The 25,903-nt window shown below is 49.7% G+C and overlaps 8 protein-coding genes across 8 annotated transcripts; 2 read left to right on the top strand and 6 right to left on the bottom strand.

Moving 5' to 3' along the window:
* Nucleotides 1-23: 23 nt before the first annotated feature.
* Aud_003285 (uncharacterized protein) lies at nt 24-1,519 on the bottom strand (the record flags this gene model as incomplete). Its single annotated transcript, XM_043288238.1, has 2 exons — nt 24-395; nt 452-1,519. The coding sequence occupies 2 exons, from the start codon at nt 1,517-1,519 to the stop codon at nt 24-26; spliced, it is 1,440 nt and encodes a 479-aa protein (XP_043144173.1).
* Nucleotides 1,520-2,107: 588 nt separating this feature from the next.
* On the top strand, nt 2,108-3,021 carry Aud_003284 (uncharacterized protein; the record flags this gene model as incomplete). Its single annotated transcript, XM_043288237.1, has 2 exons — nt 2,108-2,284; nt 2,350-3,021. 2 exons carry the CDS (start codon nt 2,108-2,110, stop codon nt 3,019-3,021), a joined length of 849 nt encoding a protein of 282 aa, XP_043144172.1.
* A 633-nt stretch (nt 3,022-3,654) lies between these two features.
* Aud_003283 (SEC14 family lipid-binding protein) lies at nt 3,655-4,845 on the bottom strand (the record flags this gene model as incomplete). Its single annotated transcript, XM_043288236.1, has 3 exons — nt 3,655-4,284; nt 4,355-4,478; nt 4,604-4,845. 3 exons carry the CDS (start codon nt 4,843-4,845, stop codon nt 3,655-3,657), a joined length of 996 nt encoding a protein of 331 aa, XP_043144171.1.
* Nucleotides 4,846-6,498: 1,653 nt separating this feature from the next.
* On the bottom strand, nt 6,499-9,039 carry Aud_003282 (Ras GTPase activating protein IRA2; the record flags this gene model as incomplete). Its single annotated transcript, XM_043288235.1, has 4 exons — nt 6,499-6,659; nt 6,734-8,573; nt 8,636-8,769; nt 8,835-9,039. The coding sequence occupies 4 exons, from the start codon at nt 9,037-9,039 to the stop codon at nt 6,499-6,501; spliced, it is 2,340 nt and encodes a 779-aa protein (XP_043144170.1).
* Nucleotides 9,040-13,523: 4,484 nt separating this feature from the next.
* Aud_003281 (putative membrane protein) lies at nt 13,524-14,311 on the top strand (the record flags this gene model as incomplete). Its single annotated transcript, XM_043288234.1, has 4 exons — nt 13,524-13,719; nt 13,773-13,986; nt 14,065-14,198; nt 14,250-14,311. The coding sequence occupies 4 exons, from the start codon at nt 13,524-13,526 to the stop codon at nt 14,309-14,311; spliced, it is 606 nt and encodes a 201-aa protein (XP_043144169.1).
* Nucleotides 14,312-14,541: 230 nt separating this feature from the next.
* On the bottom strand, nt 14,542-16,839 carry Aud_003280 (exosome nuclease subunit RRP6; the record flags this gene model as incomplete). The annotated part of the gene is made up of 1 exon (XM_043288233.1): nt 14,542-16,839. The coding sequence occupies one exon, from the start codon at nt 16,837-16,839 to the stop codon at nt 14,542-14,544; it is 2,298 nt and encodes a 765-aa protein (XP_043144168.1).
* A 1,269-nt stretch (nt 16,840-18,108) lies between these two features.
* Aud_003279 (phosphatidylinositol N-acetylglucosaminyltransferase) lies at nt 18,109-20,497 on the bottom strand (the record flags this gene model as incomplete). Its single annotated transcript, XM_043288232.1, has 5 exons — nt 18,109-18,450; nt 18,514-18,593; nt 18,646-19,107; nt 19,162-20,296; nt 20,363-20,497. The coding sequence occupies 5 exons, from the start codon at nt 20,495-20,497 to the stop codon at nt 18,109-18,111; spliced, it is 2,154 nt and encodes a 717-aa protein (XP_043144167.1).
* Nucleotides 20,498-22,640: 2,143 nt separating this feature from the next.
* On the bottom strand, nt 22,641-25,517 carry Aud_003278 (mismatch repair ATPase MSH2; the record flags this gene model as incomplete). Its single annotated transcript, XM_043288231.1, has 2 exons — nt 22,641-25,439; nt 25,494-25,517. 2 exons carry the CDS (start codon nt 25,515-25,517, stop codon nt 22,641-22,643), a joined length of 2,823 nt encoding a protein of 940 aa, XP_043144166.1.
* Between the last annotated feature and the right edge of the window lie 386 nt (nt 25,518-25,903).

The following is a 25,903-nucleotide window of genomic DNA, read 5'->3' as shown; positions in this document are numbered from 1 at the left end:
ATCGAAGGATTTACTTCCAGGGATCAGGAAGGACGTTGTATATGGCCTTCAAGACCAATTTCAGCCGCCTCGGGGATACCCTTGATCTGTCCGCCATTGTCGATCGGTTCGAACGAGGACCTTTTGGAGCAGTTCTCTAACAGATTATGCTTTGAGGCAGGAGTCAAGTTCATCGACTCATGGTGTTCGGAACCTAGTAACTCGGGTCCCGTGATATGCTGTCTCACTGTCTCTGCAGCTTTCGTGAGGTTGTGTTGCTTGCGCCGCATCTCTTCGGCGTCTGCATTGACTTTTCCGGCTGCTTCTCGCGAGAGGTTGTTGATGACATTCTCCAAATGGGTGAGGAACTGCCATCTCGAGTTTTGGAAGACAAACATCGACATGATTTCGGGGATCTACCAGGTAGTCAGTGGACTATTTAGTAGAGATGAGAAACGAGTGATTGAGATACCTTGTCATCCAGGTAGTGGAGCTCTTCGCCCCCATCCTCGATGAAACGCTTCAGAGCGTCTATCTTCTCACGATCAACAATGGCAGCCTTCAGCACATACATTAGTGTAGGAATGTTTCCTATCTCTTCCAACGGAGCCTCCTCTTCCACTCCAGTGGTTGTGCGACTCAGATTTCCCGACGGGGCTATTGAACTGGCGGCTTTGCTTTGCTTCCGCGGAGAGTGAATTGTAAAATAATCCTCGTTCAACATGTGAGCCATCTCGAATCCCGAGCGTCCACGATGTGTCTTCTCCACAGCGCGCTTTATGCGCAGCCTAACCCATCGTCGTCTTCGAACAAAAGAATGGAACCAGGGATGAGACCCATGCCAGGCTTTTGAGTTAAACGAAAGCGAATACTGCCAGCCCTGGTCGTCGACGTCGCCGGACATATCGACATACCATGTCGGCCAAGCCCATTCCCAGCTTGGGTCTGGCAGTTGGGCGTTGGTGATGTTGACGGGGCTCTCGCGGAAGTCGTGCGTGACCCAAGGGCCAGGGTCGAAATTGAGTAATGAGCTGTGCGAGTACAACGGAATGCCGAAAAAGAACCAGCCGCGCTGGTTCTCGTAGAGAATCTCCAATTCACTGACGGAACGAGCCCCTTTGGTGTCGTTTTTTGGGTCGTAGCCCTGTTGTTGGTGAGGCACCGCGGCATCGCGCTCGCCATTCGTTGAGGACGCGAAATCCGTCGCATCGATGTCATGCTGCTCGATCGCGGCTTGTGATGGGCCAGATAAAGCGCTGTCTCCAGATATGGTATTTGCATTCGTATTCATATGAGTCAATGGATTCACCGATGGTGACGGCATTTTGCTCGAGCTACTGTCGTCCGAGAGCCTCAGTCGGTCCGGCTGCCATTTGGCATACTTTCGTCGCTTGAGTTCACCACGGACGGACACTCTGCTGAATCGCCTGGAACCGGTTCGCGATCCTGTAGCCGAGGGGATCTGAGACAGCGCCTCTTCATCGGAGCGACGTGAGGGGTCGGTATGGTCGACGAGGGTAATCCGGCGAATGTCTTCCATGGTAATGTTGACTTCACGGATTACCTCGATGTTATATCAGAATTTAGTTAAAACAGGCCTCCAAGGTTGTCTTGGCAGGGCACTGTGACATTATCGCAACATGATATGGCAATCAATATAAGACACAGCAATGAATGGACGTAGATGAACGCGGCATCCACCGAAGCCCTCCCGACGAAAGAAAAGGGATGGGAGCAAACAGCTCTTATAAGCTGGCAACCCAGAGAAAATAGGACAAACAAACGCAGGCCTAGTATCAACTCAATCCCCAACAAACCTCGCAGATAGGACCAGAAATTGAAGGCACAAATAAAGGGGTAAACGTGCAACGTTCATGAAGCTTCCAAGGTCGCAAGCTATCTAGAGATCTCCCAAACCAGATCGATGACATCGTTGCGGGGCCGGGATCGACAGTTTGCCTTAGGCAGCAAACACAACACCTCAAGCACTTATGCCTGAGGCATCAATCCTCGACAATCACTATCGATAGGCAATCCGTCCGACCAGAGTAAATAATGATAGAACATCCCGCACCGCGTCCACCACCAACAAATGAACAAAACTACCAACCAAGCAGCAATAACAAAGATGTCAACCCCTCACTATCGCAAGATCGAGCTCCAATCGCCCGCAGACTTTACCTACCTCTACGCCAACACCGTCGCTCTCTCCCGCCAAAAGCTCGATCTCCATCTTCCCCCCTCGGCAAACACAAGCGATGGACCAGATCCCATGCGAGAACGCGTGAAGGAATTGGTCGACCAGGTACTACCTCTCTTCTCTCCCCTGTAATTAAAATGTCAATTCTACTCTAACAAAATGAGCCATAGTACATCAATCAAACATTCACCACCGCCTCCGCCTCAATCAGCATCAACGGCCTCGACTCCTCCTCGTCACAGTTCCCCTTCCCCGCTGCATTCACGCAACCAACAGAGACAATCGAGTACGAGCCCTACGATACCGAGCTCGCGGCACGCGTGACATCGCTCTACGCCCAGCTGGAGTCACTTACCACCACAGTCGCGCAGTTGAGGCGGGATGCGCCGGCGCGTGCGGCGAAGGCGTACGCAGAGCAATTGAAGAAAGCTATCGAGGAGGACGAGGAGGATATGGACGAGGACGAAGATGTTGACGGTGAACATGGGACTGAAAATGAGGATGGGGATGGTGAGGGTGAAGAAGACGTCCCTATGCCTGACGCGAATGCACAAATCACGACGCAGAATGGACCACGCAGGCTGCGCCGGAGACCCTCGAAATCGAATTCTGCGCGGTGGAACTTGCAGATTCCCCTCGGGTCGGAGCATGAGGCGGAGCGCTGGCGCAGCGGGGAGATGGCGGAGGTTTATGACGATGCGTTGCGGACTTTACTCCGGCTTCAGGGTGAGGTAGTCCCTGGCGAGCAAGTCGAGAGCGGGCCGGATGGGAATGCGCTGTCCTCGACGCTGGGCAAGGCTGAACGAGCGGATCGGGCTGCGGAAGTCGTGGAGAAGATGTGAGGCTGAAGTGTTTCCCTATTTTCTTTCTTTTTCTTTTTCTGGTTCTCGGCGATATCCCCCTGGTACGATATTTGGCGTTGGAATAAAGGCTAGTGGTAAGGTAGTGATACCAATCTCGTTTACAAACATCATTTCTGCATTTCTCAAAAATGCCAGTTGAGTTAGATCAAAGTAAAACTGTGAGAGAACGTCCAGTCATCTTTTGGACTATCCATAGTTAGTCAAGTGACCAAACTCCAGACAAGATAAATAGTTTATATTCAACCCTGCAATCCGTTATCATCCTTGTCCCCATCTATAAAAGCACCGCGCCACTCCGTCGGAGTTGTTGACTATCTATGTTTGGATATTGAGAAGAGGAAAAGAGATAAACACGTCCTCGGTCGGCCCTACAAGCCACTCCGCCAGGGTAACATTCGACCAGTTATTGAATTTATGCGATGTTCAAATGCGATCAGAAAGGACACGGTCGAAGGCACAAGGAGTGTGACAGTCCCAGGGAGGAGTGATAGAGACAGCATTGGTGAAGGACACACAGGCCGACATGGATGATAGCTGAATTCCTTTACCACATGAATCCAAGAATTTATGTATGCAAGGCAAACGAGAAGCACAGCAAGAAGGACATATAGCCTACGCCACGGGCTCAGAGCCCTCTTGCGCGGCAGGATCCTTCACCACAGGACCCGAGTCTTCATTTTTCACGACATTTTGTTCCTCCTTAGGTAGAGCCCACTTGGGCGGCTTAGCCCACTCGGGCTCTTGCCAGGGACCCATATCGCTGAGCTCACAGCCTCCAGCGCACTCGCAGGTACCGCCGAATTCAACGGGGAGGTTCTCGGCAGGGACCTGCTCCAGCAATTCCTTCTTGTAGTTGGTACCAAGGACGTGGATCTTCTGCACGGTGACGGGGTCGAGGAATCCCTTGACGACGTTGAACACGCCGCTGAAACCCCAGGGGGCATTAATCAGGTACAGCTTGCCCAGGCGCTCAGGGTAGTAGTTCTGCGAGACGGCGGAAGCCTGACGCACGTATCCGTACACGGAGGGGACGCTTGTGATTCCGACGCCTTTCAGGTCCATGATGGTGCAGCAGGTCTCGAGCAACTTGCCGGCCTTGCGCGAGCACGCGGGCAGCCGGGGGTCAGCGAGCTTCTCGTACTCGCACACGAGGTTCTGCAGCATGCGCTCGGCGGTTGTGATCTTGTACATGGCGTTGAGATCGATCTTGCCCAACTTCTCAATGTAGACAGGGCGTCCATCCTATCCGACAAAAGTATGTAATTAGCACGTAGATGACAAACCACCATCTAAGCATCAAAAAATGGCCTACCTTGTCTGTCTTGTGATAGTATTGAGGGTAGTACTGGAAGACTTGCGGCTTCTCCTTGTAGTCGAAGGTGCGAACGAGCTCGTCGGTGCCGAATTCTTTCCGCCACTTCTCACAATCGATGAACCTGGTAAAAGCAACGAATCCACGTATTAGCCGATGGAACAATGTTCGACATCCACTTTACAAAGGCCAATCGGCAGAGACAAGTGGCCCTTGAGAACAACCAGGCAGGACGGTTAACAAACATACATGGCCTTAGCGGCAGCCACATCAAATTTCCGGGCTCTCAAGAAGCGCAGCATGGTCAGGGTGTCCAGTCTGTCCGTGTATCCCAGCTGCTCCAGCTCACTACGGAGCTGCTCAACCTTTGCATCCTGCTCTGGGGTAGTGTGGCCAGGGTGACCCGGCTGGGGTTCAGGCGCCGTGGTCGGGAAATCGTAGTCATCATATTTCGACGTCGTGGCCGGCTTGTTCTCAGTTACAGCAGCCATGGTTGCTAATATGGTAGGATCGAATTTGAGAAGGATACAAGGTGAAGAAAGTTATGAAGACTTGATATGGAAATCGAGGGTTGGTCAAGAGCTTTATTGAGAAATTTATTGATCGAAAAGGGGAGGGGAGTGGGGAAATAGATAGATTGAGGGAGGCGGAGTTCCGAAAGTATAAGGCAGTCGACTTCTTGATTGCTTCAACGGTGGCAACCTGCAGTCGAGTGAGAGGAGAATGAAGGAGATTTATGTTGTAGATAGATCAGAGTATAACCACAGATGGCTAGAGTTTGGAGGAGAAGGATCAAATTGAGCTGGCTGAGGAATAAGTCTCTGTCTTCCGTGCTGTCGACCAGCAAGAGACGGTCAAGGAACGCGATACTAAGGGAGGGCCTCTAAAACGCAGCCGCTAGTGCATTAAGAGGGGCAGGCGAACTTGATGACAAGACAGAAAACTTGCAGACTACGGAGACAAACACTACGAGATCCACCAGTCTACAAAGTGTCGGTCTGCGTCCAAAATGCAAGACCGTATAGATACGGTTATCAAAGTCTTAGGTAAGTATAATGGCTAACAGGAGGACCATTCCTCCCATCGATAACAAAATACCTAGTGATACCTACCGACCTCCTGTGAGGCTGCAAAGTCACTTGGCTGGCATCTATTATCATTGAGGAAGACCTGGTTCATACATGTAGAGTTCATGAATACTAGATAAAGATATAGTTACATATTTACATAGACGGTCAGAGCTCATTACACCGGCGCATCTGTGCGACACATTTGTCTCATCAGAAGCAGGTCCATAGGGGGCATTGGTCGACTAGGCCGGAGCATGGATCTTGACCAACCCCAAGAAACAAACGACCCGGGCAATAGCACATGGTTCATCCAAGCTAAATCACAATGGAGAGTAGGGTGTCATTCAACAAGACACGAAGAGAAAAGACAGAAAGACATCAAGCCGAATAAGTTTACAGGCAGCGAAGAGACGCAGGAAAAGGCAAACCACCCGGTATAAGGCAAGATGGGACAGCAGATGCAACTCATACCGCCGAAGATTCAGAAACAATATAGTCGTGAAACAGTGGAGTATCAAGAAGCATTCACAAAATATCAATCATCCAACAGGTATAACGTTGCAAGCAAAAGACAACACACAGTGATAACGGCGAAAATAAAAAGCCAACAGGACAAAGTCAAGCCCAGCTATGGCGTGTTCCCGAACCAGCGGACATCCATAACCAAGGCGAGATATGTGCTCACCATATTACAAGGATGTTCCCGAGTACCAGCAGGATAAGAGTATAAGGTATCAAAGACAACAAGTCATAGGGTATCTGAAATTCGTCCCCTGCTCGAACGCCTAGCCCCCATGCGAGGGACGTGCATTGAAACAGGGAACGGCGTAGAATATCGTCCATCGCCGTTTCATAACGCGGAGCAGGTCTTCTCATGTTGAGCCCGCGACCAAACTGCCTTTAAGCAGCGGGCCTGAGATCTCGCCCTCGCTCGTCAAATGGAGAATTGTAACACAGCATGGCCTTTAGAACGAAGGATTTAGATTTTCTTCCGGACGTTTGCGGCCAGCCATCTGCTCCATCTCGTACACATCGTAATATCAAATCGTCTGGTAAGACACTGCGCCGAACATCTTACCAGCCCTTCTTCCGTGCAAACCGCTTATTGAGAAGCGTGAGCACCTTAGAAACGTTAAATTGGACGTACTCGAGATCGAGATCTTCAAGGTTGTCCTTTTGCATCTCCAGCAGATCGTCGAGCTTGAGATCCAGCTCCAAAAGACCTCGAGCACGACCTAGATACATAACACATGATCAGCCACCGCAGTAGAGTAAATAAACACAGACGGACAGCTGCAGCTGTACTTACCTTTGTAATGAAGACTGATGACAAAGGTGCCGGGCAGAGGGCTCTTGAACATGAAGTAGATGTTGGCTCGCCGGTTTTCCGGTACGTTGCTCTTCCGAATGACACCCTCCTTCTCGAGTTGCTGGTGGGTGAACTTGTATGGTCCCAGCTCCTGGTGCTTTTGTTGCTTGCGCTGCTTGCCCTCCGACTGACTGCGAACGTTGTGCAAGTAAGATTTGTAGGTTTCCAACTGGCCCACCAGGTAAGCATTGTGGTCGCGGATCGTTGCGAAAACTTCCTCGAGCTTCTTTGTCTCTTCAAGGACCTTCTCTTTCAAAGAGCCAAGGTGGACTAATTCCTGCTCCACCTCGTCTCGCAAAAGACTAAAGTCGTCGGAACGGTCAATGACGCCCATCTCCTGTAGCTGACTCAACAGCTCCATGGTTCGGATGCCCTTTCGCACCATCACCGCATCGTTCTTCAGAGTGGCTGCCGCCTCTGCGATTCGATCCAGCCGAAGCGGCCGTCGTGCGATCGCCGAGTTCGGAGGCAATGATCGCAGAATCTGCACGAAAGTCGATTTCGCTTCCATGAAAAACACTTCCTCCTGGGTGATATCGAGGGCGGCCGTCAAATCGTCAAGAGCAGTCTCCCATCGACTAAATAGAGGAACGGTGATCGTTCGGTTTTCCTTTCGCGGGACCTGCGCGGGTGCAGATCCCAGTTCTTGTAAGAGCTCGTTAAGGTGAGAGTGCTGATCCTGTGCCAGAGCCAGGCTGTGCTTTTCCAGCAGAGCATGAGTAGCATACATCTCATTCAGAGTAATCTGCAACTCAAGGTCGCGCTTGGAAAGAGCTACATAGTTATCCATTTCCAAGCTCTCGTAAAAATCTTGGACTTCACAAAGGTCCAACAAGAATTTGTTGACACGCTCCTTGTTCTGCTGGATGAAGGGCTGAAGCTTAGCCATGTATGGCTCCTTGGCATACGAAGGCTTGTTAGCCAAATTCTGAAGCATTTTCGCAATCAGAGTAAGGGTGCGACGAGGCTTTTCGGTGGGAACGGATTCGATAAGCATGTAGGACCGGGGGGTGACAATAGCGGGATTGATGAATCGGAGGAAGAAGAACCCGCCGATCAGTGTGCAAATAGTCTGATCTTGGGCATCCGGGTACTTGCGGCGAGACAAGCTCCGAATCTGCTTGCAAATCCATCGGATACCATAGGGAGCCTCGTCCACGGAGTTAATGATCGTCGTCAGGAACCCGTTTGCAATGTCGGTCAGCATTTTCAGCCGTGGCTCAATGATAGCCTGTACCTGTGCGTTCTCCGCAGCCACCTCGGCTGTGACTGACTTTGGCAGATGACTGGGCAACGAGCCAGTTTCCTCTTCGATTTCCTTCACCATGTTCTCGTATACCTTCAGAGGATTGATCTCCAGATCGACATCGCGCAGCTCAATCAGAGCATTGATCTGTTCCGCCAGCACTTGCTTCAAGTAACTTTGACCAGGACCGCGACGCGTGTAGGTGGTCATCATGCGAGAGACAGGTGTATTTTGTCGCAATAGTGACGAGTACTCGGGTGTGTTATCGAATTGATAAGTGAGAACAGACTGAAACATGGTCAAAAGAAGATGCTCTTCACGGCTTTCGTACTGGTTTCCGTAGATAGTGAACATGACGGTCTGAAGAAGGGAATCGATTTCCGACATGGAGACAAGTCGACACAGATGAGCGATATGCCGGGGTTCGGATTGCAGAAGAAATAAAAGGTTTCCATATTTCTGGGTTTTCTCATCATTGGGGAAGAAACCCTCTTGAGGATCTTCGTCGTCAAGATGGTTTGCAACTTCGTTTTGCTGCGAGAGACATGAGCGACTTCTCCAAGGCATCCAGTTTATGGGGAGCAATAACAACATACCTCTTCGAGCGCCATCCGGTTCTGAATGAGCAAAGCTATCCGAGAGTCCAGATATCGGACATCTTTTTCGAGAACGAAGTTCTTCTTCGACTGCGATGAGATTTTCGCTTTGAGTTCCCGTAAATATTTTTGAGCTGTTCCAGAACAAATTAGAAATCTGAACCTGTAGATTACGACCGAGCCAATTGAGGTAACTCACCTTTCGCCAGATCATCGGAAATTTCAAGATCTCTGTCTTTTGCGGACATGGAAAGGTATAGCGCTGTGACGGACAGCCGCTTGGATTGGCGAAGAGACCGTGTATCGTGTGACGACATCGTGTTCTGGCGGGTGACGGGTTGGAAAGAAGAAGATGAGGACGTAGATGCTCTCGACGCCGGTTGCAACATTGTTGCTACAGACATATTGTGAGAGAAAAGCTATGGTGGTAGTTGTGCTAAATAAATCCTCACAGACAAACAATCGCACAGACAAGTTTGCACTTATATCGAGGAGAGTCCAGCCACCAGGCGTGAAGACACGTTCAGATCAAAGAAGATCACTGGGAACCGCCAGATAATTGTCGCTGGTTGGAATTTAGACGTCAAAATTCAGACCCTGACCATCTATAGTTTGAGGCGTGGGCGCGCGCACGTAGCGAAGGCTGATGATTATACTCCTTATCGCAGATATCGAAAAGGGACCTGTCGGAGCGAGCGAAAAGGGATCAATGGAGACTGCCCAACGGATTATGAATGTCGCAGATATTTTCGACTGATGATATACTAGGAATAAATTGAGGGTCGCCGGTTGTACGACTTTCGGGAGGAGCGTTGGAGCGCTAGCAACAGAGGGATCGATAGTTTTTCAAGAAGGCAGGGACGGTCGCGGGGTCCGGTAAAGCAATTGAGACAGTTGGAGTTGAATTGTCTCAAGCGGAGAAGTTAAAAAGAATGTCGAGACCGTTGGTGTAGGAGATGGTTGGGAGGGAAAGAATATGCACAGTGAAGTAGGGAGCGCAAGGATGGATGGGAAGAAATTGGTGAGGCCAAAGCGATAGAGTATTGAAACAAAGCAGAGAAGGGGCAGCAGGAAGATCAAATATTAGGTGTATGCGAATAACTTAGCGACCGACAGTGCCAAATGAAAAGGAGGGTACAAGTCCGTATAGTATTAGTTGGATAATAACGATATCAAATAATGTCGATGATGGCAAGTTTAATGGATATTAAGAATCAGGAAGCAGGAGGGGTCACATAGGAGCGGGAAGGAAGAAAAGTGTCAAATAAAATAACAAAAGTATAGACGACTCATTTTGGGTTTAGGTATGGGAAAACAAAAAGAATAAAGGGAAATGCCGAAAAGGGAAAAGAAAAAAAAAAAAAAAAATTGGGTGGGAGGGGAAGCCAAGGCACCCTCGGATGGGGATTTCTGATTTTTTGGCTCAGGGATAGTACTAACCATCCATAATTGTCGATATGGTGGAGATAGGCATACCTTAACATGCATTAATGTAAGAGACTGAGCGCCTATGCATATGCGAGGAGAGATAAGGGCTATGGAGCTGTTCAGATGAAAAACAAAATGGGTTAAATTCCTCATAACATTAAGCAATAATTAGTCGAGAAATGTCTATGGGGGCGTGTGATGATTGTTCCTGACTCCCCCCCCCCCATGGATACGTGGTACCTGAGCTTGTACTCTCTGTACCTGGTACGGAAAGTTCAAGAGCATTCAATGGATAGGACCCAGCAGTTTGTTCCGCCTTTTCCTGGTACCTGGGTCTGCGTGACGAATATTCAATATTTCCTTTGGCAATTAAGAGTAGCAGAGCTAGGTTAATAGGATTTCTCATACTCCGTGCCAACAAAAATCATGTTAACTTAATTCATAATAAGTCCATGCAGGTCATGCCATTCGGCATCTGAACTGTCATTCCTCCGCAAGAAATCCTTGAAGTAGCCAGATGTTGATGTTGTATCTACAGAGCACGAAGGTGATGATTGAATTTTCAAACTTAGGATGATATGCATATACGACTAAAGTACTCTCATCATAATGCTACTAATATCAACAAATGCCACTGTCTTCTGTAAGCGCAGTAGACTTGAAATATCCAAAGTGATCGCCAGGCTCTGACGACTAGATAATTGACAGAGTTCGACAAATTTATCTTGTCCATTGTTTCACTCTATGCAGGGTTGATGTTCCTTGTTTCCTGCCTTCTGTCTTGGGTCCTTTGATTCCATTTTCCCTGCCTTTCAAGGGTAAACGGTTTGTATCACCTGTCCTGCTCGGGCATCAGATCAAGGAGATCTTAACAATTCTACGGTGTATTTTAAGGCAAGTTTATCCGAATCAATGAACGGATGATCATCTCCCGCAGTCTTATTTTCTCCTTTTTCAGAGTCTGACGTTTGAAAATTGAAGGGCACCCACTCGATGCAGGACGACGCAAGGGGAATGTCTCCATCCACCAAAGGCTGTAGCCACCTGCCGCATGCACCTGAAATGTCGGTAGACAGATGCTGGAGACAGTCCTCGAGCTGGAGGAGTATCTAGGTATCTAGCCTGTGCATTCCCAGCGAATAACGATGAAGAAGGTAACTAGTCCTAACTTTCTTTCCCCTTTGTGCTGGTGGAGTCTATCAAGTAGGTACAGAGTCGGAGTAACGGAAAATTAATAATAATGGTAAATTATGATTATCACTATGGGGCTAAGTTTTACCCCTGGCCCAGTGCGTTAACCTGTGACCAGCCGCTGCACCCAGATCGCCACCCCTCAAACTGTAGGTCAGATTAAAATGCGGTCTGTCAGACTACCATTTAGCACCTAGAGCTTAGAGAACTTTTGAGGCATCATTATCAAATACGATGGAATTTTGTACAAAGTAACTGTTTGAGAATTTACTTCTCATTTCTCAATAATAATAATATTAGTTGATGGGATGTTTTAGCTGGTTGATAAATAATGATAACTCCCTGCAGACTCCCCAGTAAGGAAATGTGGAGTGGCGGTTAGATAGTAGGAGACAGAAGCGACCTGGACTAAATGTCTCAGAGACGATGTTGCACATTTCTTGTCTGAGTCTTTGCCTCCAGAGGTGTCATATGCAAATGTTATCATTGCAATGCTGTCAACAGCATCATCATTACATCTGCTGGAGAGTGGAAAACCTGAATTCCTGAGTTCATTCCTCAGGGATGCTGATGGTTTTCTGCCATGTGTGCTTGGATCTGTGGTGCTCATTGGCTCCGCACCATTCTAACCTGAATCATGGCTGTCTTGCTGCATTGGCCCACCGTTCTTTTCCCACCCCCTCTCCATTACGAAGTACCTGGAGAGGCACTCCATGACGGTTGCTGATAAGAACTCTTATCAGCACACTTATCTAGCATTCCTGGTATTCTTGGTTTTGGTGCTAATGTAGTCTAAATTTGAACTAGAAAACTAACTCACAATCAATCAGCTGGTGGCCTGATCAATAAATATAGAATGTTGTCTCACAAAAGAATGGATTAATCCATTATGGTTTCTCAGGGCAAATAATGATAGTGCTGGTACCTGACCGTTCCAACTGTGGTGCGACCGCACTAAGGCCTGGAGTCCCCCTGGAAGACGAGCAACTAGTGGGTTAGTGTCCAATGCTAAGTATCCACCTGAGCAGACTGGGGCCTGGTACCTGCGTCAACAAGTCGACAGCATCCGCCATTATTTTATTTTTATCTTTATTTCTACAGAATATGCACAAAGAAGCTAAACCACCGCGCCTATTGCTTCAACATCAAGAATTCAACATCAACGCTCGTGATTTATGATTAGGAACTCTGGTGTATTTTCTGCATATACATTCCAGGAAGAAGATTCTGAAAACTCGATTTGCTCCTCGCTAATACTTCCAAGGCTGTTTGTTGTACAGATCGATATCAATTACATCATGACCATATTTGAGAGGATGGTCAGAAACTAGTCATGTGTGTAAACTGACAACCACGGATGTCTCAGTTGATTATCAGCTGCGTAATACCCCATATTCTTACCGAGCACTCTGTACTGTTGGCTCGAAAGGCTGCTATAGAAATGCAACAGTACTTGGTCATGGACTCGCATCAGAAGACTACTAGGTATGCATATTTCATTCAAATATATCGATAATTCATGATTAAACCTGACAGTAAATGCCAAATCCTGATCAAGTGACCTGTAGATAGAGTCCAGGCACTGCATGACATTGACTCCAGACTAAGGACTTTGCGCAGTGTAAACTGTAAACTCATGAACCATGCCACACGCACAGACCTCACTTACGATCAAGACACACGGGATTTTACCTTGCCCATGGGACCCTCAGGACAAACTTCGTATTCTAAGAGCTGGAGATTGGTCGCATCAGCTTCCCGGTTCAAACGGGTGACTGTTGACGGAAACCACGGCACCAAAAGTGCAGTACTGCTGAGTGATGGGACGGCGTACCTAGATGTCAGATCGAGCTCGGACCTCATGCTACTGTACTCCGCAGAGTTGTGCAGCATAAGTGTTGCAAGTATGGGGTAAAAGGCAATAAGCATATTGCTTTTGCATGCTGTGTTTCTTGCTTTATTGAACTCTGTTTCTCTCTCCAGTCATCTAAGTTCTGTCTTCTCATCTATCGCATCATCTACTTAGTCCTCTTTCAATAGCACATAATAATCAAAGTTGGAAATATTTGAAATATCATCTAGATTGACCGCATACTCTGAGCATTAACTAGGTAGTTAAGCTACTGATGCCGACAAATATTATCACATGCAAATCTCCCCAAAAGTTATACAAAATGAAAAATATCAACCAGCAACAAGTTGGTACAAGCAGACGAAATCAAAGAACCAATCCCCCTCAATATAACCTCCCCAGTCGTATACAAACATCATGACAATAAAAACCACCTACCTTCTCCTCTACAACATCCTCTTCTCGACCCTCTGGCTCCGAATCCTCCTCGGCGTCATCGCCGCACTCCTCTCCTCAACTCACCCATCCCCAATTTATATATACCCTCACCTCGAACCCCAAACGAGATGGACCCAAACCCTCGCCATCGCAGAAATCCTCCACGCCGCAACAGGTCTTTTTGGCAGTCCTACCCCAACCCCAGGCAAAGCTAACCGGAATACACAGGGCTCACCCGCGCCCCAGTCCTCCCGACCTTCACTCAGATCTTCACGCGCTGCGTCCAAGTCTGGGCCGTCAACTACCAGTATCCCGAGGCGATGGCTTCGTCTCCCGCCTACTCGGCTCTCCTGCTGGCCTGGTCCGCCGCGGATGCGGTCCGGTATGCGTATTTCGGCTTTCTTCTGGCGGGGATCAGGGTGGAGGCTGTTAAGTGGTTGAGGTGAGTGAGATTCGTTTCTATACCATGGGAAACCTGCATCCGTATCACATGGCAATGATTAATAGTCAATATACGTAGATACTCCCTCTTCATTGTTTTGTATCCGGTTGGGATTGGAAGTGAGTGGTGGTTGATGTACAAGGCTGCCGCTACGACGACCAACCCCATCGGGGCTGGGGTTTTCTACTTCTGCCTTGCGCTATATGTTCCTGGTGAGTTTACTTTTACTCGGAATGACTGTGAATAAACAAGCTAATGGTTAGGCGCTTTCATGATGTACTCGTACATGCTTAAGCAGAGGCGCAAGGCTTTGAAGCATGAGTAGTGGCGTCCAGCTCGGCTTACCGATAGAGATATATATGTGCACAGATCAAGGACAGATTTCAGATAAATACAAGGCGACCTCTTATTCAAACACTATCGGGTATCGCTATGCACAGAACCAGAATAACCCATATCACGACCACCAAAGGATGCATCCAACGTCCATGTGTCCTAGAGAATGAAAGATAACCATAGGCGGAGTACGAAGAAGCAAACCACCCTGCAAGCGCATCACCGGAATGTAAACGCCTTCCCTGCGATCTCTCTCTTGTGCTTACGGGCTCCTGCAGGCGCCTCCATTGCCTTTGAGTATGGGGCGAATCGCTTAGAGACGCGGCTGGGTGCTGCCTGCGCAGGCTGAGCGTGTAATACCGACTCAGCAGCTTCATAGTTGAACGGTACATCTTCTTGTGCATCACCTTCGGGCTGTGGTTGCGACTTGTTCTTCTTGTTCTTCTGGCGCTGCTTCTTGGACGGCTTCTCCAAGGCATCCGCCGATGATCCAGTCTCCAGGTTAATCTCGTCCAACTCAAGCGATGGTGCAGCCTCGGCTTCTTCGGCTGCTGCTGCTTTGCGTTTGCGCGGTCCACCGAGCTCCTTGACTGTGAATATCTTCTTGCTGTCTTCTTCTGGTGCCGGAGCAGGTGCTGCGGCAGGCTTCGGTGCTGGTTTGGTATCGCCAAGCTTCTCGCGAGCTTCGGATACAGTCCGCGGCATGGGCGGCAGGGGAAGAGAAAGTCGAAGAGCTTCCGCGGAGGCGATTTCAGAATACTCCGGAGGCGTAAGCGGCTCCCGGACTTCCAGGACAGGTCCCCAGAATTGAGAAGACTCGTAGCGCGCTGCGGTAGGGTACTCAATTGCCTCGGCGGCGGGGGGCGACGGGAGACCCTTTTCTGCGGTTTGAGCTGCTGTCGTTTTCAATGGCCGTACGACGTCGCGCCATTCTGGTCCCGTAGCTCCTTCGATCTTCGCCTTTTTGATAACCTCCAGGAGATCCGCTGCTCGGTTCTTGGCAATGGGCGTCATGGGAGATAATGTCCGGTACAAAGTACCCTGGTCGAGAGGCATGACTTGGGCAATTTTGAAGAGGATGTGCTTTGGAAACACACACTGAACGCCCTCATCCTCTTCTCTTGCCACCTCGTCGCGCCACTGGTGCACTGCCTTGAAGACGGCGAACTGTTCTTTGCTCAGAACGGCAGGGTTGCGGTACAGATAGTCATACCATCCCCCTTGTCCTTGTCCCGTAGCAGCGTCGTAAACGGGGCGCTCGTAACGTTGTAAAGCTTCGTTTTTTGACTGTTCCAGTACATAATCAACGAGATTGTGGTCAGGCGTCGAGTTCTCCAACAGCTCATTGCGTAGGTGGTCGTAAATGTAGAGGAGATAATGAGTATCGGAGCGGGCATAGTCAAACATTCCTGACGGAAGAGGGCGGATTCTCCAGTCGGCCATCTGATATCTCTTGTCGGCTTCGAAGTTGACAAACTTCTGAAGAAGGAACTTCAAGCTCCGCTTCGGGTAGTTCAAGGCACAGGCGGCGTGGTAGGTGTCGAACATGCCTACAACGTAGAGGCCAAGATCCCGCTGAAGCCAGATAATATCCATGGACGAGCCATGGAGGACTTTGAGAATTCCGGGATCCGCAAATACCTCATTGAGAATCTGAAGTTCTTCTCTCCAAGGTTTAAGCGTGTCAACAACCCAATCCTTGTCCCGAGTGCTAATCTGCATCAGAGAAACCAAGCCATGATACGAGTGTACGTCGTGATGCTCCAAATCAATAGCAATCTCTTTTGCCGACTTGAGCTCGCTCAACATCTCCTTCACTCCTTCCAGGGTGTCCACGAAAGTCGCAGCTGTCGATTCAAACGGCTGATAATCAACGGGAGGAGAAACAGTATAGGTCGAATCCGGGTACTTGGCAGCGCGGATCTCCGTTTCGTACGGATTCCTATATCCTTGCGCAGGATCTGTCAACTTCAGAGAATCCTCCAACGGAACAGTCGCGTGAGGTTTGATTCGAAGAAGAGGCTTGAAAGGAGAAACATCGGCGTTATCGGGAGGCCGCTGAAACAACAATTGCGGCTTGGGAATCTTCGACGGGCCAAAGTCGTAAACAGAGGGGAACTTGGTGGAAGCCTTTTTGGCGGCTTTTGCTGCGCTCTGCTCCTGCTGCGACGGGCTCAATTTCTTGATGACTCCCGTAAATTCATCGAGACAAGCGTCTGCCCTCTCTAGCAGCGCATCGATAACGTCGACAACACCGCGCCAGTTGTCTTCGACAGAGTCTTCATCGTGCAGTTTAGGTGCGGGCAAATCCGTCCCGGCTGTGGCAGCCTTGAGGATCGTCGAGGTCAACGACAAGATCCTATCACTTTGCTCATCCAAGGATTCCGAGACTTCGGCACTCGAAGTCCGGTGGAAACTCAGATCCTCTGCAGAGAGCTGCCCAACGGTGCGCGTCATCTGCACCAGACTGGACGTTAACCGCTGCTGAAACGGTGGGAAATCTGCTGCAGACTCCATGATTGGCGGATTATGTTGAGTCCAAAGCCGAACTCAGCCAGGCAAGAGTCGAAGGGTCAACGAATGTAAACTCGCAGGAACAAATAATAACCTGAAAAATTGAGGAAGCTCGGAGGTGGAGAAATGCGCCCGCCGGAGGAAAAAACACTGACCGCCTACCGTGATCGGTCTAGCCACGGTATCTCGGCGATCGTCTCCATGTATAAGTTCTCGACTCCAAGTATACTGGTTCCATAGACAATCCCATTGACAGCGAGACATTGAATGCGTGAAAGAGAGGAGGTTTTGACATTGTTCCAATCTCTTTTAATTACATCAACCGGTTCAGACACAGTAAGCTAGCTCATCATGGCAGCTTCCATAGCCCCCGAATGCAATGACTTGAAAGAGTAAATTTTCCCCAGCTACTGCCACTGGCAACCACAGATAAAGAGCTCGAACTGACGCTCCCCAGAAAGTATGATACTTGTTTTCTGAAGTGGTACAGCGAAAGTACGCATCTATTCTCTCCTTCTAGCAATGTAAACAGCGCCCGCTAACTACCACAGAATACCTACGTGGCAAAACCTCATCAAATGAATGCGAAGAACTATTCTCAAAGTACAGATCTTGTCTACATGTATGTCAAAGCAGACATTTTGAAATCTCTGCGATCTAGACTAACGTTTCCATCAGAAAGCGTTGAAAGAAAAAGGCATCGACACCATGGTCGAAGAGGCGAGAAAAAGTACTGCCTCGGAAAGTGATGCTGACTATCTTCGGAAATCATGAAGTGACGTCGGTCATCAGTCCCCTGCATCGGGGACACTCTCCTTCATCTCCGCTCCTGCAGGCAACATCTCCTGGATGCTTGCCCTCCATGACCATAGTCGGGTATTGCTACGACTAGTATTCGTTGGACGGTTTCCGCTCAAACCCCCGTTACTAGATCCATGGCAAATTCATATGTGGTGGCTTGAACATATACTCGAATCTGTTTTATCTGAGCGATATATATCCACTGACTGGAAGTGGCCTGTCTTCGAGAACGACTGGATTCTCTTATGTATAATACTTTGACGACTTCCTCGCATGCTTGTACCTTCATTCATTATGTACTCGTATCCGGAGTTACGTCACGTTTCCTAGCGAAATGCTAACCCGAGTCGTTGATCGGAAATGGTCCCAAAGCATCGTGTGCAAGGACTGAGGCAACCAGACCGTGCAACAGACTAGGCGTTAAATCTCTTGATTATATGCGTCATGACATATTATACACATTATTGAGCATTAATACCGGTGGCTCCGTCGTCTGACATCTCCTTGTGCAAACCCTGATGGAACCCTAAGTAACCCATTGGCAGCCGTGACCCCTCCCATCGAAGAAGAGCCACTGCTACCACTGCTTGTCTTTCGGGGCTGGGTCAACAGAGACCACACCTCTGCCATACCTGCCCGATGCGCAGGGAGCATGCTGTACTGCATACTGTACAGATTACGGCGGTGGATGGGAGGAACAAAACGGCCAGTGAAGAGGCAGAATATCACGCGCGGAGAAAGATAGTGCTTCCGGAGACGATGACCGAGTTGGAAGTACTGGTCAAACATGGCGCGGAGAGGGAGTGGAATCGACTATCTCAATCAGAACTTGCTCTGGCGGTAGTTTCAATGACACGATGAATTAGGTGGACATACCTCGAGATGGATGAAAGGCATATTGGAGTACGGATGAAGAGACTTGTCCTGCTCCTCGCGTAGTTCGAAACGAATACCACCTCGAATTTGGTCAGTGACTGCTGATCAAGCAGATGAGCAAAACCAACATACCTGGTAACCGTCGGGAATCCTTCACACGCAGCATCAACGCAAACAAAGGGAAATGGTTGAGAAAAGCCAAGCACGTGTCAAGTGCCGCTTTTAGCGAGATGATCAACATTCTCGCGGAGGCAAACGTTAGATAAAATACAATCACAGTGGGCAGAAGGAAGAAGAGAACTGTGAAGAGGATAGTGCCGAGCAGAAGCTGATCAAGGTCGTAATCACACGAGTCTATTCGATGCCGAAGGACGTTGCGCTTCTTGCCGCGGAAGAGATGAAAGAGAGATATGATGATAGTAAGTTGCCAATTGAATATACGGGCGGACGCAACGTAGAACGAGTAAATATGCACAGTTAGAATGGAGACGAGATCTGAAAAAAGGGCGATCGGCATGCTGGCTCCGGCGAAACTCGAGCATCCAACGACGTATATGATATGCGGGAGGTAAGGCTGCAGATTCGCAATGCAAGCTGCCCCATAATTAGCGAGAGAGAATAATAGATCTAGTAGAAGAAAATGCATACCCGCCCAGTTTTCAATGACCCAGAGAAAGAGGTCACCCAAGAATGCAGCAAGCTCGTTATTAAGCTTCAAGCCGGCCGGCCAGTCCATCAACCATGATATAGTCCGCTGCAACCCTTCTACTGTCCAGCCAGTGAGGACACTGTTGATTTGGAAAGCCACCCAATTGGCGTTGTCGATGATGTATGAGCCCAGCGCAATACCGATGATCACATCATTGGCCACGAGCCACAAGCTGTTGTAGAAACGGATGTAATCCGGATGACTCGTAGTAACACTCTCCCAGTCGTCTTTCCTCTGGCGCAGCTTAACGTACTGTATCGGCCAGTAGCAAAATTGCTGGAGTCGAATGTCAACCTGCTGAGCCGTCGCAGAGATGTCCTTCAAGGCAGCTGCATCAGGACGAGCACGCCACTCAAGTATCTGCAGAACAACCTCGGCAATCGTACGATGGAAGACGAGGCCGATGATGAAAATACGAGTGGCCACTGGCCAGATCCACTGCCAGAACACATGCGAGACCCCGAGGACAAAGAGGTCCCAGAGAGTTGATGCAGACTCGACCACGCGTTCTCCCACGCTCATACTTCGCTTAACTCGGATTCCAATCAGATGGCTATTCTTTTCCATCAATTTTCCCATTTCATAAGCACAATTGACCTGGTTGATGATGAGAGGTAGTGCTTGCTCCTTAGGCGAAGGCATATGTTTGACGACTGTGTGTAACTTCAGCTTCTCAACCAGCTTATCCCGCGCTGCTCTATCCCGCTCCTCTTCGGCATCGATGGCCGCCGGTACAACCTCTGGTTTATCAGCGATGGACACTTTATCGCCCAGAGCAAGGGAAATCGGATCCAGGGACATGTACTCCATCCTGGTTGGATGTGGACGATGGAACATGATAACCTGAACAGATATATTCGCCTCCGGGGGACAATATATCCGAGGGACCTTATACGACGGATGCGTTGTCACATAGAGATGAGCGGGGTTAAATGCCGACGGCGGGTCTTGTGGATTAGTTGATCCCAGAACATGCATTGTCGATCTGCCACAAAGCGTGAATATCCGCGCAATCGGATGAGGGCTGTTGCGAAAGAGGATTCCCGCACGTAGTGCATTGTCGACATTTCGAGGCTATCCCACGAGTCAACCATCAGCTCCCCAAGCCGACCTGCGGCTCGGGACAGAACGCTAGCTTACCTCAACATCTTCCAACACTGTGAGGACGAACAAATCCAGTTCAGAGTTCCTCCATCCAACAATCACCCCCGGCGATGAGGACCGAGGGAGGTCGTATGGCCAGAATACCCGTAGCAATCCATCGCCCATGAGCATGTTGTCATCCTTCGATCCGGATCAGAAAGAGCCTCGGCGGCGTAGCTGTTCGCGAGCGGACACACCCAGATGCGGCGGGCGAGGGTGCTACCATACAAAAAGAAGCATCAGCATACGATCACCCCTCAGCAATTGACTTCAGACAGGACCATTTACCAATTCAGCTTCCTTTATCGCAAGATGGTTGATCGGAAGAACCAAGAGGAAGAAGAAGACCGATAGCAACAGAAAGCCTTTGGCTGTTCGTGTCTGCGATCAAGGGTTATTAGCTCAATTGCCCTCGCATTAGTGGTCCTGTGTCGGCAGCCATCAATTCCAGGTAGGACCGGTTGCGCGAACCGAGACGCACTCACCACGACACCGTGATCCCACGCAAAAATGGCCAGTTCGTATAACCGCGTAACAAGATCCCACCTTGCGGTGATATAGCCCGCTACGAAGATACCGAGAGTGAGGATTGAAAAGGGGTGCATGAATTCAGAGTTGTTTAGCGTTTCCGCCGTTGTGATTTAGTCTGCGCGCATTGTTGAGGGGAGGTTGAGAACTGGTGATCGGAGTAAATTTTAGCAGCGGAGGAGAAAGAGTGTCAAGCCAGTCCTTCGCGACAAGATACCTGACTGTCTTGTCCGGGATTCGTTATTGTGTTGTTGCGGCTATTGCAGTTGCTTGTGTCGAGTACCACATCTGGCCGATACGGAGTACCTAGGAGCCGAGAGCGGTTGTCCTCCATAACTCTGTACTAGTCTAGAATTTGACCAGAATAGGTATAGCTACAGCTTATCGGCTAGTACCAGCATGGCCAAGCAAGGACGCCTACTAGAGGGTCCGTCAATAAAGGACTGTATTATTTTCCAGTGCGAACTTAATCAGAATCAAAATCTACCTAGATTCCTAGTATTTGAGTTGTTGATTTTTATAGACGAAGTAACCCATGCATATTGCTGGAGTTGCCGCTTTAAGAAGGCGAGCTGGTTGAGTCATGTGATGCACTCACTCTTATTGTTCTCTGGCTACTTCACCAACGAAGTCAAGATGCACTGGCTAGATAGAGGAGATGTCAGGCATAGATGTGAAAAGCTGGACCACAGCTAACCCTAATAAATGGCATGAGGAAGCACCCCTCTCATCTTCCTCTAGCTCTCCGGTCCCCTGAAACCTTGTAAGGTTGTGCAATTTGTTTGCCATTTGGCTATCTCTCTCTTGCTTGATTCCTACTACGACATACTCTCTTTTGGTGTTTTTGCAAATCTTTAGATACGTGGACTCTACCTTATCTCTGCATAGGATCTTGTCTCGGTTATTACAGTCTGTCAACTCTACGTCTGCAAGCTTATTATGATACGCAAGGCCGTTTCTCTGTTTAAGAAGCAAGGAAGGATGCGGCCGTCCTATCCTGCAAGTCGACTGATGATCGACCTCAGCCGGTCATCCCACACGAATTGGAAGGCAAATGACCACTGGTTTCGCTATACAAGAGGCTGCTTTTGGCAAATGAAGCTCACGAAATGGCAATACGTCACACTGAACAACATGAATGAGCTGGCAAAGCGTGCTGCTGAATCAATTGGCGGCACATTGAAAAGTTTCCCAATGGCATGTTCAATAAGACCTTCTTTCCACAATGCAGGACGGGGCATAAATCGTAGGCAAAGTACCATATCCAAAAGCTGGACGGGCTCACTACACCACTGCCAGCGAAGTAGCAACAATGGACTTTGTAAGCGGAATTGATAATCGCCTTGTCTAAGATTCCCTCCTTTATCCTAATATCCATTCCTAGACCAGAAATGAGCTACGCACCCCGGTACCTAAAGTGCTAAGTTGGTGCTGCAAAGCAGAAGAAAACCCAGTTGGCGCCGAATATATAATGGAGAAGGCCCCCGGCGTCCAGCTTAATAAAGTGTGGCCGAAAATGAGTATGGACAGATTTGATCAGTGAAAGCAGTATCAGGATATCAGAAATCCTGGATGACTCTGTAGTGATAGGGCGCGGCCTCAGGGTGGCACTGCTGTGAGATCTCAAAGAAGACTAGGAACAGAATAATATCATTGTAAACCGGTACATCTAGTCATTGACCCTTGTATACACGCCAAACACCTTACGCTATACCCGAGACAGAGAAAGTAGCTATATCAAAGACCATCACAAAGCCTTGATACCCTGGAAGACCTTATTTGCCCGGAGTTTCTCATCAGCATTGACCAGATCGCGCATGATCTGCCTCTTTTCCTCGACAGTCAACTTCTTGTCGGACGACTCAATCTCCGCCTTCCACTTCAACAACATCCCCTTGAGAAGCGCGCTGCTCTCCTCCACCTCTTCCCGAGAATACCCGTCCATAAACACGCTAGCCTGCTGCCCCTGGGCCTCTGCAGACGTAAAATCCTCGAGCTCCTCGGCTTTTTGCCGGGCCATATTGACCACCTTCTCTGGGAACCGAACCAGCTCCGCAACGTGGATACCGAAGGACTGGTCGCAGATACCGGGCTCGACGCGGTAAAGCAGAGTCACCTGCTCCTTCTTGGGCTTTTCTTCTCCGGTGTTGTCGTTAGTGCCGTCTCCGATGAAGGCCACCACGTGCAGGTTTTTGACGGATTTGGGGTATCGGTCCGCGAGGGCCGTGAGCTCGTGGAAATGAGTTGCAAAGAGCCCGAAGCAGCGGATCTCGGTGACGATGTGCTCGGAGATGGCCCAGGCCAAGCCAAAGCCGTCGTATGTGCTGGTGCCGCGGCCCAGCTCATCGATGATGATGAGGGACTCTGACGTCGCGGACTTGAGGATATTGGACGTCTCCAGCATCTCGGCCATGAAAGTCGAGACACCCTTGAGCTGCGAATCGCTTGCGCCGACACGGGCAAGGATACAGTCGAAGATTGTCAACTCGGCCTCGGAGCAGGGCACGAAGCACCCCGTCTGGGCCATGAGCGCAATAACGCCGATTTGGCGGATGTAGGTCGATTTACCGCCCATGTTGGGACCGGTGATGATGAGGAAGGAGGACTCGTCGCGGATCAGGGATACGTCGTTGGTGATGAAGGAAATATCGTCCTGCATTTCCATGCAGGGATGCCGCGCCTCCTTGAGGATCGTATTTCCCGTGCCGCGCGGATGCATCTTAGGGCGGACATATGCGGTTGGAGCATGCACAGCAGCATGGGCGAAGCTCACGATGACATCAAGATGTGCGAGGACACCGGCAAGCTGTTCCAGCACGGGACAGTAGGATGCAGCCACGTTCACCACCTCGCTCACCAACCCAGTCTGGGTTCGGTTGTAATTGGACGAGAGCTGATCATGCTCCCGGCGCAGAGCTTGCATTGTGGATGTGGTAAAGTACACTCCATTCTTCTGGGTCGAGCATTCCTGGTACTCTCTCTTGTTTCTGATACAGCCCGCCTCGTTTCGGGTCAGACGGAAGCACCAGCCATGCACGCGGTGGTTTTCCAAGAACAGCTTCTTGTCGACCTCCTGATCCAGATCCTTCGCCACGCGGCGATGTTCCACGTCCATGTCATGTCGCAGCTTATCCAATTTCTTCCGAATGATGCGCAGACTGTCATCAAACTCTGGCTTGATGATGAACTCGTGGTTCTCCAGCGCAGCCAGGTCGACCGTAGTCTCCACCATTTCTTCCAACTTGGCTAGGCTGTCCGAGTGGCTGCGCAGCTTGCTGGTGTACTCCGTCTCCAAGGGAGTCTGATATTGCTCGTCCATGACATTCTCCAGCGAGCTGACAAAGCCCGGGAGACGAATCGCAACCTGATATACTCGCACCACATCTTCCAAGTTGGCCTGCTTCCGCTGGAACCGCTTCGTGAGCCTATACAGATCCGGAATGGAGCGGAGATGCTCCTCCTGCAGCGTCTGTCTCAACTCCGTATTCTCGACGAACGCCTCAACAAGCTGCTGTCTCTTCTCGATTTCAGCGAGATCCATGAGCGGCTGCTTCAGCCATTGCGCCAGCAGGCGACTGCCGACAGGCGTCTTGCAATGATTCAATAAACCGAACAAGCTCATCGTCCTCGATCCGTCCCGCGGACCAGGCATGAGATTTAACGCCCGGAGGGCAGAGGCATCCAACTTCATAAACTGCGACAAATCATGCTGGTAGAGCTGATACTGTCCGAAATTGCTGGGGTCGGACATGACACCTAGATACTTGATCAGGGCCGACGCAGAGCCCATAGCGAGCTTCAGCTCCGTCTGCGGCAATGTGGCCGCCGAGCGCTCGTCCCTGAGGAGCCGAGTGAGATCTTGCTCGATATCCTTCACACCAAAGTCCGCCACCGGTCTCTCGGAGATAGCAATCCCACAGTTGTCAGCGATAGCTCGAATCTTGCCAAGCTCCACATCCTTCCTGTTCGCGTCCATCTGCACCAGACACTCCTTGACACCAAGCTGGATAATCAACGACTCAAAGTTCGAATAGACATCGTTGTCCAGGAACTCGCTCACACCCAATTCCCGCACACTCGCATCCGCGAAGCAGACACCGACACCACGCGCCTCAGACGCCTTGGCCGAAATCTTCACGGCCAGAATCACCGGCGCCGACTCCATGGCGAGTCCGCCCACACTGCCCAGCTCCTCTTCCACGTCCTGCAGGTTTCCCGGACTGGCCTGTTTCATCAACTTCCACTGGCCTCTGCCGGCTCCAACCGAGCCCCAAATTTCCACCCGTTTGTTGAGCTTGAAGAGTGCTTCGCGCAGAAAATTTCGGAACACGGTCACGCTCATGGTCACGGAAGGCAGGCCGCCCGTCTCACTGCGACCCAGGTTGCGGAGAACGGAGGTTGTTTTGTAGACCGTTCGAGCGATATATTCGGCCTCGGCGCCATGTGCGGAGTACCAGTCGCCGCGGTCGAAGACTCGGATTGTCTCATCGTTGCCGTCGGAAGAGAGGGAATGATAGAAGCGAATGAAGCCGACTTCATCGTCGACCTGGAAGTGGTTAGCCGGGTAGAAGAATGATTTAAAAGCGTCTGGGGAGACTACCTTGAGATCTGGTCGAGACGACATTGTGCTAGCGTTGTCCGATACAATGAAAGGACAGTCGGGAAGCTAGCTTTCTTGTCAATTTAAAGCGTCTCTGTTCTGTTGACGACTGATAAAAGTAGAGCTGCGGCAGACGCGACTTGTGGCAACGCGATCACGTGAGTGCGCGTCTCGCGTTGAAGTGGTTTTGGGCCAATCAAATAGAACAGGTGCTACAAAGCATATTTAACAGTTTTGCTCTGAACTGATGTATTCCGTTATTATAGAGACCTTGAGGGATGTGTATGCAGGTAACAGATGCAGCGCTAATGTACATGATGCTTGCTCATAATGCAAAGTAATGCTGGACATGTAGGTATGACTCCAATGGTATCGAACAATGACACAAAACATCCAAAAGAAAAGAGATC

The sequence above is a fragment of the Aspergillus udagawae genome (genome assembly GCF_001078395.1).
Source record: "Aspergillus udagawae IFM 46973 DNA, scaffold_2, whole genome shotgun sequence".
Taxonomy (NCBI): Eukaryota; Fungi; Ascomycota; class Eurotiomycetes; order Eurotiales; family Aspergillaceae; genus Aspergillus; species Aspergillus udagawae.
This window is presented reverse-complemented; position numbering and strand designations above follow the sequence as displayed.